General features: G+C 30.3%; 1 protein-coding gene across 1 annotated transcript in view; it reads left to right on the top strand.

Moving 5' to 3' along the window:
• The first annotated feature begins 239 nt into the window (after positions 1-239).
• Positions 240-12,597, top strand: part of LOC107369423 (calbindin-32) — a 32,280-nt gene continuing 19,922 nt past the window's right edge. The window contains exons 1-2 of the mRNA XM_015937370.3: positions 240-646; positions 8,711-8,796. Of these exons, the coding sequence (XP_015792856.1) occupies positions 445-646; positions 8,711-8,796 (288 nt within the window). The 5' untranslated portion in view covers positions 240-444. The remainder of the gene's footprint in view (positions 647-8,710; positions 8,797-12,597) is intronic.

Below are 12,597 nucleotides of genomic sequence, written 5' to 3'. Positions count from 1 at the left end.
AAAAACAACTTGAAAACTTGAGAGCTCGAATCAAATGTGATTTAAATTGAAATCAAATGGAATTCAAATTAAACCCAAAGCAAACTTTAATGTGAACAAGATTGAATGAAAATTGAATGAAAATTGTACGTAAATCGAGAGCAAAAAAGGTCGATTCTGTGAACAAACATTTTGCGCAAAATCTCGAACTGAGTTGCAACTTGAATCCCAGTTTTCACAATAAACTTGCCAGTTTGAAAGCAACTTTTCATGATTAAACTTTGAATCTAAATCAATTTATCATTAACTATTCTTGATTGAAATTTGAAACATTGTCTACAATTTATTAATCAAACTTGAACCATTTTCCATTCAATTTTGTTTGTTAATCAATTTGTTGAAAACCAAGCGCTCAATTTGCAACAGTTTCAAAGCAAAGCAACCAAAGCAGTTGAACCAAAAACAATGGCTACTTCAACTACAACAGCAACCCCAAATCAAACCAATTCAACAGTTAATCAATCTAATACAACAACCAACAATAACAGCAATGTAAGCAAACAATCACGCAACTTTATGAGCCAATTTCGTGACAATAAAACGAAAGAGTTGAAAAATTTGACCTCAGCTCAGTTTATGGAAGTTTGGAGTCACTATGATCATGATGGTAAGTAAACTGACTTTTCAGTGTTTAAACGTTTATTAAACTTTTACAATGTTTGATTATCATTAATTTAAAAGTGTCTTATACTGCGGTCATGATCAACACATGACAGTTCATGTCTTGTTAATAATGTTTTTTTGGGGTTCAAAAGTCATCAACTAATCTGTACATGGCTGGTTAAGTGACACTGCCATAGGTGTGTTTACAGTTGATAAATTAGTTGATGGATGGTAATAATCAACGGTTCAATTGCTCATCATGTTTAGCTTCACCAAATCAATTCATTTTGTTTCACTGAATTCAGGATTACAATTTGATTTGGTTAAATCACTCTTTTTGTTTGACAACTTGCTTCCACATTCACTCTAGTTATTACCAGGTTTGATGGTGTAAATCAAATTTAGCCAAATCCAAGCTTTTCAAGATTCCAATTACAACTCAATCCAATTTACAATCTTATTAATATTATAATATGAGATTGCAAGCAAAATAATCAGCCAATTGGCACATTGAACAATCTCAACTTACACTTTCCTTTGCTGGGCTTGGGTTTGCATTTTTACCTTCATTTTGCTCCGACTGTTCATTTATAATAATAAATCGTTTATATCCATAGTTATGTTCACAATTATTAAGGTTAACAATAAACATCAATCATGAAAATATAATTATTACAGCTAAAATCAATGTGTTTATAGAGAGGAAAAGGTTTGCTCATGAAAAATATTAACCCAAATTCATTCAAGTACAATTATCATTTGTCTATTGTCACATCTTAATAGTTGAATTGTTAATTGGATGAAAATGCATACATTATGATTAAACAAGGAAAGTTAGTCAGTATCAAAGCAATTAAATATCGTCACCTAAATCTAATTAGCTTCATTATTACAAGCCATTATGTTTTTTGGGTTGTTATTTTTGTACATTTTTTGCAGTTGCATTCACTCATTATTGTAAATACACAATCACTGGGAGTTTTGTATTCATTTTCATGAGACAAAAAAAGGGATGAAAATGAATATTGAATGATATAACTGAATCTAATGAGACTCAAAAGTCTAGTCAGTTCTTAATATAATGAAGAAAAGAAACGAAAAAAAAGATTTTCATTTTAAAAATAAATTCCAATTTCTTAAAAGCTATTGCAATCAATTCTGGTTTAAAAATGTATTCACAATGTTTTCCAAAACTGGTTTGATTGCAATTCATGATTAATATTGATGATCATTTTGAGCTTTTAAATGTTTAATAAGTTGATCGAGTGAATTGCCATTAACAAGTCATTCTGGCTTCCTTGGTTACCTGGATAATGATAATTAACAATAAATTTTTTACCCTTTACATTAAACAATTTAACTTAAGCTTTTTGTTATTCATACGTTGACATTATCATGGACTGCTGAGCAAATACTTGAGCCAATATTTTTGATTAAAATTTGTTTCAAAGGATTGACAGGCTTTGAGAGTTAAATTGTTGGTCAACATGGATTCGTTGGGTTAAAAATCCTTTTCCATTGTAATGATTCTTTTCAAACAGTTGACCAATTGACCGTGCATCATAAACAGCAAAAATGATGATCAAAACGCATTTCCTTCTTCTCCTTAACTTTACAATTTCATGGTGAAAATTTATGAATATGTTAGTCTCTTTTTTTACAGCTTTACAGCATTTCATTTTGATATTATTATTTGTTATCACAATTACTATGATTATTATCATGATGTTTCTCGAAGCGTTTAAAGAAAGGCTTCAAGTTAATAGTTAATAAAAGATAACTGTATCCTTATACAATCATTATTATTAAACAGGAGAAGTAAAAAAATGTATTTTTATATATTTTTTCACTATCCAAGGTAATTTATTTACCAAATGATAAAAGGAATAAGAAATGAGCCCTTCAAAAGTTTAAGATGAAATAAAATTATGATGTTATCACAATTTATAATAACATTACCATCATTTCTTGATATTATATTGCAATATATTATAATACGATCATGAAATGCTAGATGTTGTCTACCTGATCTTGGTTATTTTTCCGATCAGCTTTCAACTTTTTGCCTACTTTTTTGATTCTTCTTGAGCAGCTTTTCTATGGATAATCCGTTGAGAATGAACGTATTGTTGGTAAAGAAGTGTTGATTCAACTCTAAATCTTGTTGATTACATTTACTAATTTATCTTTTCAACTTGCGAGCAACTCGGTCCACAATTCTTGAAACTGTCTTGAAGGCACCAATTCTAATGGTTTCAAAAGGGAAGGTAAATGTTGGAAAATGTTGAGAGATTCTTGAGAAGTCAACAATCTTGTTACTGTCTTATTATTTTTATCCTTTCCCAATGAACAAGGTAAAGTTGCAGTTGGTGATGATAAAGATGAGTTAAATAGGGAAATAAGAAAAAAAAGATTGAAGAACATTATTTCAAGTCTTTATCTTAATTGGAAAAGGATTTTACCAGTTTCACAATCATTCAGACATAAAACTGGTGAAAATGGGTTTAGGAATAGGTAAGTTGTAAAGCTGATTTTGGGATAATTTAGTTTCTCAGTAAAGTACACTCTTTGGTTTATCACCTTCCCTTGTTAATATGGACATTGATATCTTTTAAGACGATGTTGAAATGAAATAAGAGCAAAATTAAAAATTAACTTTTGACTCAAGAATCTTTATACGATATTTCAGTTCAGTTGTGCCCAGTCACAGTTGCAGGTACTTTCGTTCAGTCTTCATCACTGTTTTTATGGATTTAAGCTGAACAATGTCTTTCTGAATGTTAATATCTTATAGAGCACAGCTCGTCGAGTTTAATAAGTGCAAAAAGTTTCATCATTCAGCAGACTGGATACGGAGATTTAGCCATTAAATTGGCGCTCAATTTACAAATTGAATGTTCTTTGCTTTTAGATTTTGTTCATTCTCCATGTTTGATGTTGGAATCAATTATAATTATTTTCTCTTTAAACTATTAAGTGAAGATTAATTGTTGAAATGTCAATGAGTTGAGAATATTAATGATGTTGGTTGTAAATGAGATGGTAGACCTTGAATTATTAATATATCATGTTAACCTGTTTATGTTCATCTCAACAGAATTACTTTTGATACAAATGCTAGGAATACCTCGTTATTCAGCAAAATATTTATTAATTTCCGTTCATTATTAATGCCATCTAATAACCATTATTATACCCAAAAAGCATCTAAAAAACTAGTTATTAATCCATCATCATTTAGAATAAGGTAAGATTACAATTATTACATGGCAACATTGAACAAAAGTCAATGTTAATCTTGAGACAGCACAACATTAGGGATTATAAAATTGTCACTTCGTTTTAATCCATCAATTATGGGATATTAAAGTAAAGTTGCAATTTAATGAAATAATTGACCACACTGTTCAAGGTAAACTGAAAGATAAATGACAAATACATGACCAACATTGACGACATGCTTTAATATCAAATCTATTAAAATTAAACCCAAAATTAAGATGTTCTGACAAGTCAATTCATCAAGTGTTGTGATCTTGACTCTTTACAACACTTTTCACGAAATCACTTTCAACATGAAATCACTTTTACAATACATTTTCAATTGGAATGTTGTTTTATGTAAGACAAACTTTGGGTAAGCAGAGAGACCAAAGAGAATCTGGTAAACTAATCTCACCAGAAAACCTAATCTAATCTAACCCAATTTTTATCTTTAGTACCCAGATTCGTTTACTGATATAGCTAGATGAAGAGATAGACTCTTAATACGATTCTTTCCAGTTCACGGATCTCTCATGGATTATTGACTAACAATTGCTAGTCGACTCAATTTTTGGGTAATCGATCACTTCACCCAAAAATAGCGAATTCAGTCGACAATTTTCTCATTTTTTGATTGCCTTCAGTGAATCTTTAGTCAACAACTCGAGTCTTACTGCAAAGGCCAAATTTATTTTCATTTGAATTTTACCATTTTCATGTTGTTCGATACCAGATTAACCAGAATTTATGTAGAGTCGTTTTTTATTGTCTCTAGTTTATTTGCGTTTCAAAGCTTTGCTTCTCTGTTTGAATAAATCAAGAAAATGGTCTTCTGTTGGTTACACTGCAAATCAATTGCAATATAAATTTGATTTTTGTTTCTTTACTGTAACTATTAATAGATAGATTGAATTTTACCTCTTTTCTCATTCCCTTTCTCATGTTGATGGAAAAGAGAGAAGCGAAAGGTAAAGGTAAATAAAAGGTTGACAAGATGATGAAGATGATGATTACCATTCATAAATGGAGCACAATTGAATTTATGTGCATCCCAAATGCAGAAAGCCAATAAATTAAATGATGACAACATGAAGTTGAGCCTCAAGATAGAGACTAAAGGAAACCCATAAAATGATTAAGATAGAGACGATTGATAAACATACAATCTTACTTATCATTTTGATTTGTATGTTTCGTTACATGAAATGATCATTTCCATGGTTATCATTATTATTATTAATATCATTATCATGAAGAAGTAAAAAAACAGAAAAGTAGAGGAAATATATATCTAGATGTATACAAAATGTAATAAACAAAATACCAAAACGCAAATCAGATTTTCATTGCCTTTGTCAGACAAAATCTGCAGACAAAAAACTCTCTGTCTGATGGAACAAGAACTCGTAATTATCATGAAAATCATCTTTCAATCTTCAATCTAATCAATCTCATTAAAAGCCATAACTGGTGTACACAAAAAAGAGAGAATAAGAAAAAAGAGAAAAGAAAAGTACTCAATGAAATACTAACTCAATTCCAAGTCCATGATTACATGAAAATTAATTGAAACATTTCTCTTGATAGAATGGTCCAAATTATGAACAATTATCCATCAGATGTTTCCTTCTTTTCATTCCTTTGTCTTAACATCTTCACCTCATTATTATATCAATTATGAAAGAGTTCATAATTAACCGGAATCGAGCCATTACTGTGAAAATTATTTAAAAAGGCAGCTCATTAACCAGAAAACTTTCCCTGTTAATGCCAAGTGTTTTCACACTGTTGAGTTTAAACTAATAACCAATTCAAAGGGAAACAGTAAAATGTCCAACCTCAACTGACTAAACCCGATTAACCCAAAAGAGAGGAAAAACCAGAAAATAAAAGTTGTGAAAATTTGACACTTTAAATCATTGCAATTGCAATCGATTTTTACTCTTGTTTTGTTTTCTGGTTTTGCGATTGTAACAACAATCCAAATCGATAATATTACAATTAACTTCACATTTTCCTCATCACCAACTGATTGATTATTTGCTATAAATCGGTTTTTATTAGTGCTGATGTTGACCATGCAAGTTGAGTGTGTTAATTGAAAGGTTCATCTCATGAATTTGCTTACTCTAACCAGAGTTGGTTCTCGAGATGGTTATCAGTGGGCAATTGATTGGTAAAAGTTGATCAAATGTAATCAACGGAAAATTGAGTTTATCGGTTTGTCTTTTCTTGCTAATTAAACCTGACATTTAATCCCTGTTTTTATCAAAATATAACAAGCAAACTGAAAGCCAGTGTCAACATTGACATTCCCCTGAAATGGTTTACAATTTTATTGTAAAACCTCTTATTGTTCATACACCTTGGTTCAATTGGCCACAAAAAGGTACAATCATCTTGACCTTATTTACCTTGTACAGATGAATTGTTATTATCAAGATAAACTTAATGATAAGCATAGAAGATAGTTTCATTGTGTAACATTGAGGTTCATCTGAAAAGCAAAAGCTTGTTTAACCCGAGGGCAAGAAGTGCTGGCAAATACTAATCTATTTTGATGAACAATTTGAGGTAAAAAGACTTCAATTTTCCATTGACAATTTAGTCTTTCCTCAATGAACCAGAAGACCCGATTTTCACATGAGCATTAACGTCCATTTTCACATTCATTTCTAGGCCTTTTACTTTACAAACGATTATTTTTGTTCAGTCCATTGAATTACTTTTACCTTTTTTTGCTTCGTCTAGATAATTATCATGTTGAAGCAAGTTGATGATGAGCTGAAATCTCATTAACATGAAAATAGATTTCATTTTATTCAAAGCTCTGTATAACATCGTGATCAGTAAATGTAATGTTTCCCATTTTTCACAGCAATTTTGGTTTACCAACAATTTTCATCTCAACCAGAAGCTAAATAACTGTAGGTGAAACTGGTCAAACCTACATTTAACTCTACTTTTACCAAACACAATTGGCTGGAATAATGAATTGCTTTAAATTACATTTGGAGGATAAATTTGCCTGCTCAGGTTAAATGGTGTTTTGTATTAATATTTTGGTCTGATGTTAGCACATTGTGAAGATGAATAGGGAAAAATGTGTGAAAAAAAAGGTAACAAAAATTGAAGTCACTTTTTTGTAAGATTTGAACGTGATTCGAATTGTAATTGTATTCAGTGAATTGATGATAGTTAGTCAAATAAAGAGTTGAAATAACTTGGAAAAATTCAAGTCAGTGGAGACAATCGAGTAAACAATTGAATAAATTGAGTTGATTGTTGAACTGATATGTGGGAACAAATTAAACTGATTCACAATTTTCATTCAACTCTCAACATTAATAATAATACCAAGTGTACTCTACTTACGACTCTATTAAATCATCTTATAACACTTTCAATGTTAATGTTCACCAATCATTGATTACATTGATTACTTAAACATGAGAAGGCTGTTAATTTTATTAAAGGTATAAATTCAATTATCGTTTTTTGGACAGTTTATAAATGATTGTAATAAATATGAATATAATATCATTTTTTTACATCGAAAAATATTAATCACTCAAAGAGTAAACTTAATCCTGTTTTGCATTCCACTTAAGATCAACTATTATTAACTATTCACAGCTCTTTCAGCTTTTGATTTAACAGTTGATCTGATTAATTAGTTACATTCATCGTTCCCATCAAGTTAACTGTGTATATATTTGTTAGTCTTTGCTGAGCTTGACAAGCTTCAAAAGAAGGGTTAACTTTGAAGGTTTTCACTTTATGCATTTACCTTAATTAATTCATATTGTTATTCATTGTGATTAAAATAATAATAAGCTTGTTTTTTGTTGCTCATGAATATTTAATTGAAAACAAACATATTCATCTGAATATGAGATGAGTTGGATGCACGATGCTAAAATAAGTCAATCATCGATTGTAAAGTAAAGGGAGATCAGGGAAGGCTAGGATAAGTATCTCGGTCAACCTAAGAGAGTCAACTTTGTAGGTTGAACCTTTAGACGTCAACCGCCAACATATTTTCCTTACACTCTGTTACTTTTTTAAATAAATATTAATAATTGATACTGAATTAAATCTTAAAACGATTAAACATGCGAAGTAAAACTGCTATGAATTATTTTTAATTGTAATCAATGATTAAACTGTAAAATCTTTATCACTCCCAGTCTATAATTACTCAGTGCCAGGAAATTTACTAAAAAGATCTATGAAGCTACCTAAGACTGATCTGGTTAGTGTTGTCTGAGTTAGACCTACAAGGTCGACTTTGTAGGTTGAGTCTTGCGATGTCGACTGGGTCAATACGTTTTCATCAAGTTGCATTCCGTGACTTTTTTTGATAAATAATTGATGCTAAATATAATCATAATAAAACTATTGAATACAAAAACCAAAACTGCTGTCAATTATTTTTAATTAGTTTAATCAACGATTAAATTGTAAAATTTTTATCACTCCCAGTCCCCAATTACCAAGAGACAGGAAATTTACTAACAAAATCTTGTTGAAGTTGTCAAAGTTTAACCTAGAAGGTTGACTTTGTAGGTTAAAGTGGGAGACATGCATAGACCTCAGTTAATGTGTTAATGAACCACTTTTGGTTTGATCGTAAGAAACAAATGATTAATGATAATCAAAGATTATTAAGTTTACCCTGGTTCTTGATCAACTATTATGTTACCATGTTAATGACATTTTCATGTTTTGTCCTATTTTCATTGCTTATCCATCAACTTTTGACTTTTACAATTGACCTTCAAACAATTGACAATTTATTCAGGAAATGGTTTCATTGAAGGCAAAGAATTGGATAATTTTCTTCGTGAATTTATTTCAAGTGTCAAAGCAATCGATGCGCGTCCTGAGGTAAGTTGAAACCGAATTTTCGTTTTCAAAATAACTACAACTATCACGAAAGATTAAGTTGTATTGAAGAAAAAAATGATGCACAAAAAACTGAGGAACAATCTGATTCAGTTAAAAGCTGAGTGAACAACAAGAAATATTCAGTTGATTTGTAAACGAGGTAAGAAAATCGATAAAAAAATACAAGTTTCTACCTTTAACACAGATTATTTACCTTATTTCTTCATCATTTTATGACTCTTTATCATCATTCCCATCTTCATCTTCAACCTAACCTTTTCCAACTGTCTCTTGAATAAGTGTTCATCTCGAGGAATGATTAATCGTTGATGAAATCATTTCCAAATCTTATGAGATTCATATTATTACATATATTAATAGAAAATTTTGGGTTCTTTTTCCTGTTCTCATAGCCATACGGACTTAAAACATGTAATAAATAATATTATATAACAGAGCAGAAAATTGAGTTCAGGTTCAAGGATTTTTCAGACTCGTCTTTCCCAGAATCTATCCATTGCTTTGAGATACTTTTCACAATTTAATTTCAACTTGGAATCGCTTCTCTTGGAACAATTCTATCAAAACTTGACTTCCCATGTTGAACTGCAATAAAATGTTCAATTACAGGTTGAATCGATTGCACAATTATCCATGCTTGACCAGGTTATAACTATGTGCAATTAAATTAGTCTGCTTATAACAGTTATTGCGAGTTGACGAAATGAATGGGAAATAGTCGTGAGAAATCCATTGAATGGGAGTGGAAAATCCAAGTTGAACCAAAAACTAGAAAGTATTGGTTAATATTTGGTTCTATTTCTGTATATTAATCGCAATCAAATTTTTCTGCTCATCCAACTAATAGAATCAACTGTTTATCAGTCTGGCAATTGAGATTGAGTTAAGCTATGCAAACCTTTAAATCGATTCTTTGATCGAACGTTTCAACCTTTATATCTGTTTCCATTTCCATTTTGATTTTTATCATTTGATCCAGTTTAACGCAATCTAGATTCGATCAAACTTGATTCAAGTAATCGAAATGATGGTTTGGAGTAAGGAATTAATAATAGAATTGCTATTTTGACGATCGTATTAATTATAGAATGGGTTTTGGTAACCATTGAGTGATATAATAAATGCAAAATGCTGAAGACCAAAGTTACTTAGAAATGAGATTTGCTTCATAGGTCAAAATTTCATGCTAATTTCAAGGCTTCAAGTTTTCCTCAAAGAAAATTTTAGGCTACGAGTAATCAAATAAAAACAATTGAAATGAATGTAAAACTTGTTCTCTGTTCTGCTAAATAAAAACATTGCTATGGAAATTATTTTATATTCAAATTATTATATTATACATGTATGTTAAGAAATCCAATGGAAACATCTTACAATAAACAAGAGTGACATTGAATTCAGTTAGTTTATGCAGTTGCAATCGACTTCTTCATCAAAGGTGAAGCTATTCTAGTTACCAATAAAACGTTTTCAGATGCAATTAATACTGACTCGTGTTGAGACTACAGAAGCTAAGCTTCAGAAGGAATTTTTGTTTCTTGTAGCGATTTATAATTAGAGTAAATAAACTTAAGCTTTTTTCATAATCAAGCAACTCAATGCTAATTATTTGAGGACGGTGACATAAAACTCATGATAGAATGATAGTTCACTGTATAATTCCATTGGAATTTGTGGAAGATTTTGACTTTCGTTTCTTTGCAAAACCCAAAACGTTCGTTTCTAACCTTCTTTACATTAAAAAGGGCAATATTTTGATAGGTTTAGAGGGACATGAGATAGTTATTCCATGTAATGAATGCTTAGGTTTTTCCTTCAAGACAATTTAAAGCATAAATAGAGTTTCTCTTCGACAGAAAACTGCACAATAAAATTAACTGTTGTATTTATGCGTAATAATGTGGATCTCATAAGATTTTGAAATGATCTCATCGACGTTCAAGGAAAACTGATTTTAAATTAGTCAAAACTTTTTCCCTGATCGAACAGAGTAACCGAATAACTTAACACTCATTAGTCTCAGGTCAATTTAACAATACCCAAGTCATGCTATCGATGGAATGCTCCAATAGATGCCAATAAGTATCGTGGAAATGGCAGTATTTGGACATTTTCCAGTCCAAAGAATACAATTTTCAAATCAAATATTTCCTAAATTATCAATAGCAATAGACATTTGTTCATATCACGCAAGATATCAATAAACACATTTCAAGCTAAGCAAAATTCTTGCAAATGTCTCATAAATTGCAATTGAGTTGACATGAACAAAACATCGTAAATACATGATTGCGTACAAAGCTGTAGTTTGTAGACTTTCTGACTCTAAGTAATTAGAGTGAGAATCCACGAATTGGATCGTTAAAACACATCTTTTGCTTCAAAAGAAATCACAAAGTCGAAATCATTAACAAATCAATTCAATATCATTTCTGTATTTTGCTAACCAAATCCTTTAAAAGAATACTTTGTTACTCAAAAGACTTTGAAACACCTTTTTGTGCATTTCTATTACATCTTTATTCAATTATGCATATGATTCAGGTCAATTTACTTTGAATAGATCGGCATGCAATAAGCTATATACAATTATTTATGGTAAGATCGTTCATCTTTAATCGTTCATCATCTTTCAATTTCATGATTCCCGCAAAACGAATCATGAAATAGTTTTCGACTTGGGATAAACTGAAAAGTTGTTTGCAATCGTGAATTAGGTTAATCTTTTTAAGCACTTCTCTTTATTCATTTGGACTTTATACTCAATGATAATATTGTTTCATGTTGTTAATGTTTGTAGTTGTTTAGGAAACAAATTTTGCTACAATTTCGTCTTTAATCATCGAGAGTGAATGGTGAAAAGTAACGATAATAGTGAAAGTAGAACCTTGAAAATAATCAATTGTTCTGTATGAATGAAAGTCTAAAAGGTTTCAAAATGTGTTTACTTTTAATGATTTTTTCGTTTTTTACTTCACACATTCATTGTTGTTTTCATTTTGTCACTTCATTAACATCGTTATAGTTTAAAATGGAATGCAATTAGTCTAATCATCATTCAGTGGAAACATTCATTAACAGATGAAGCCTTTCCATTCCTCATTGTTAGCATCCAATCAATCAATTGAACTGCAATTCATTCTCTTTTCATTCTATTAATAGAAGGAAAACAATCACAGATTCGCTCTCACAAGCATCGAGTTTACCTGATTATTCTGGTTAACATTATCTGATGAAAGTTATCCTCAGGTGATGAACTAAAGGTTTCATCTCTAATTAAAGGTGGAATTAACAGTTCTAAACATTTGTTTTGAAAACATTTTCTGACGTTTATCTGACCATTCCAATCATCTTCACACTCAATTATAATCACAATCAACCGACGAATAAGCTAGACTCATTCAATGGAATTATTTGTTTAGAGAAAAAAATTTTGATTAAAATTCTCAATGAAAATCTAATTTCTGTCAGCTTCTCAATTTGCATAAATTGAACCCTGGTTCAGTTGAATGTAGTCTGAATTTAGAGTAAACTGAATACAATGTTTGAAGAGCGACTTTTCACTGAATCAAAACACTTGAAGCAATGTTTGTCGACTGCCATTGAATGCTTTAATTCAATTAAAATCCTAATCAAATTGATAGTCAATCAAAAGCTAGTTTAGAATTGATTTTCTGGTTTAATCGCGGAAAAGGCAAAATCTGTACAAAATCAACAGTCGTTTAAGTGAAGTCAACATCCAACGTTAATATTATTCAGAATAAACATTTTAACCAAAAG

Source organism: Tetranychus urticae, chromosome 2 (genome assembly GCF_039701765.1).
Source record: "Tetranychus urticae isolate SD_2017Ah chromosome 2, NJAU_TeUrti_SD_1.0, whole genome shotgun sequence".
Classification (NCBI taxonomy): Eukaryota; Metazoa; Arthropoda; class Arachnida; order Trombidiformes; family Tetranychidae; genus Tetranychus; species Tetranychus urticae.
The sequence above is the reverse complement of the archived record's forward strand: the minus strand, read 5'-3'. Positions and strand labels throughout refer to the sequence as shown.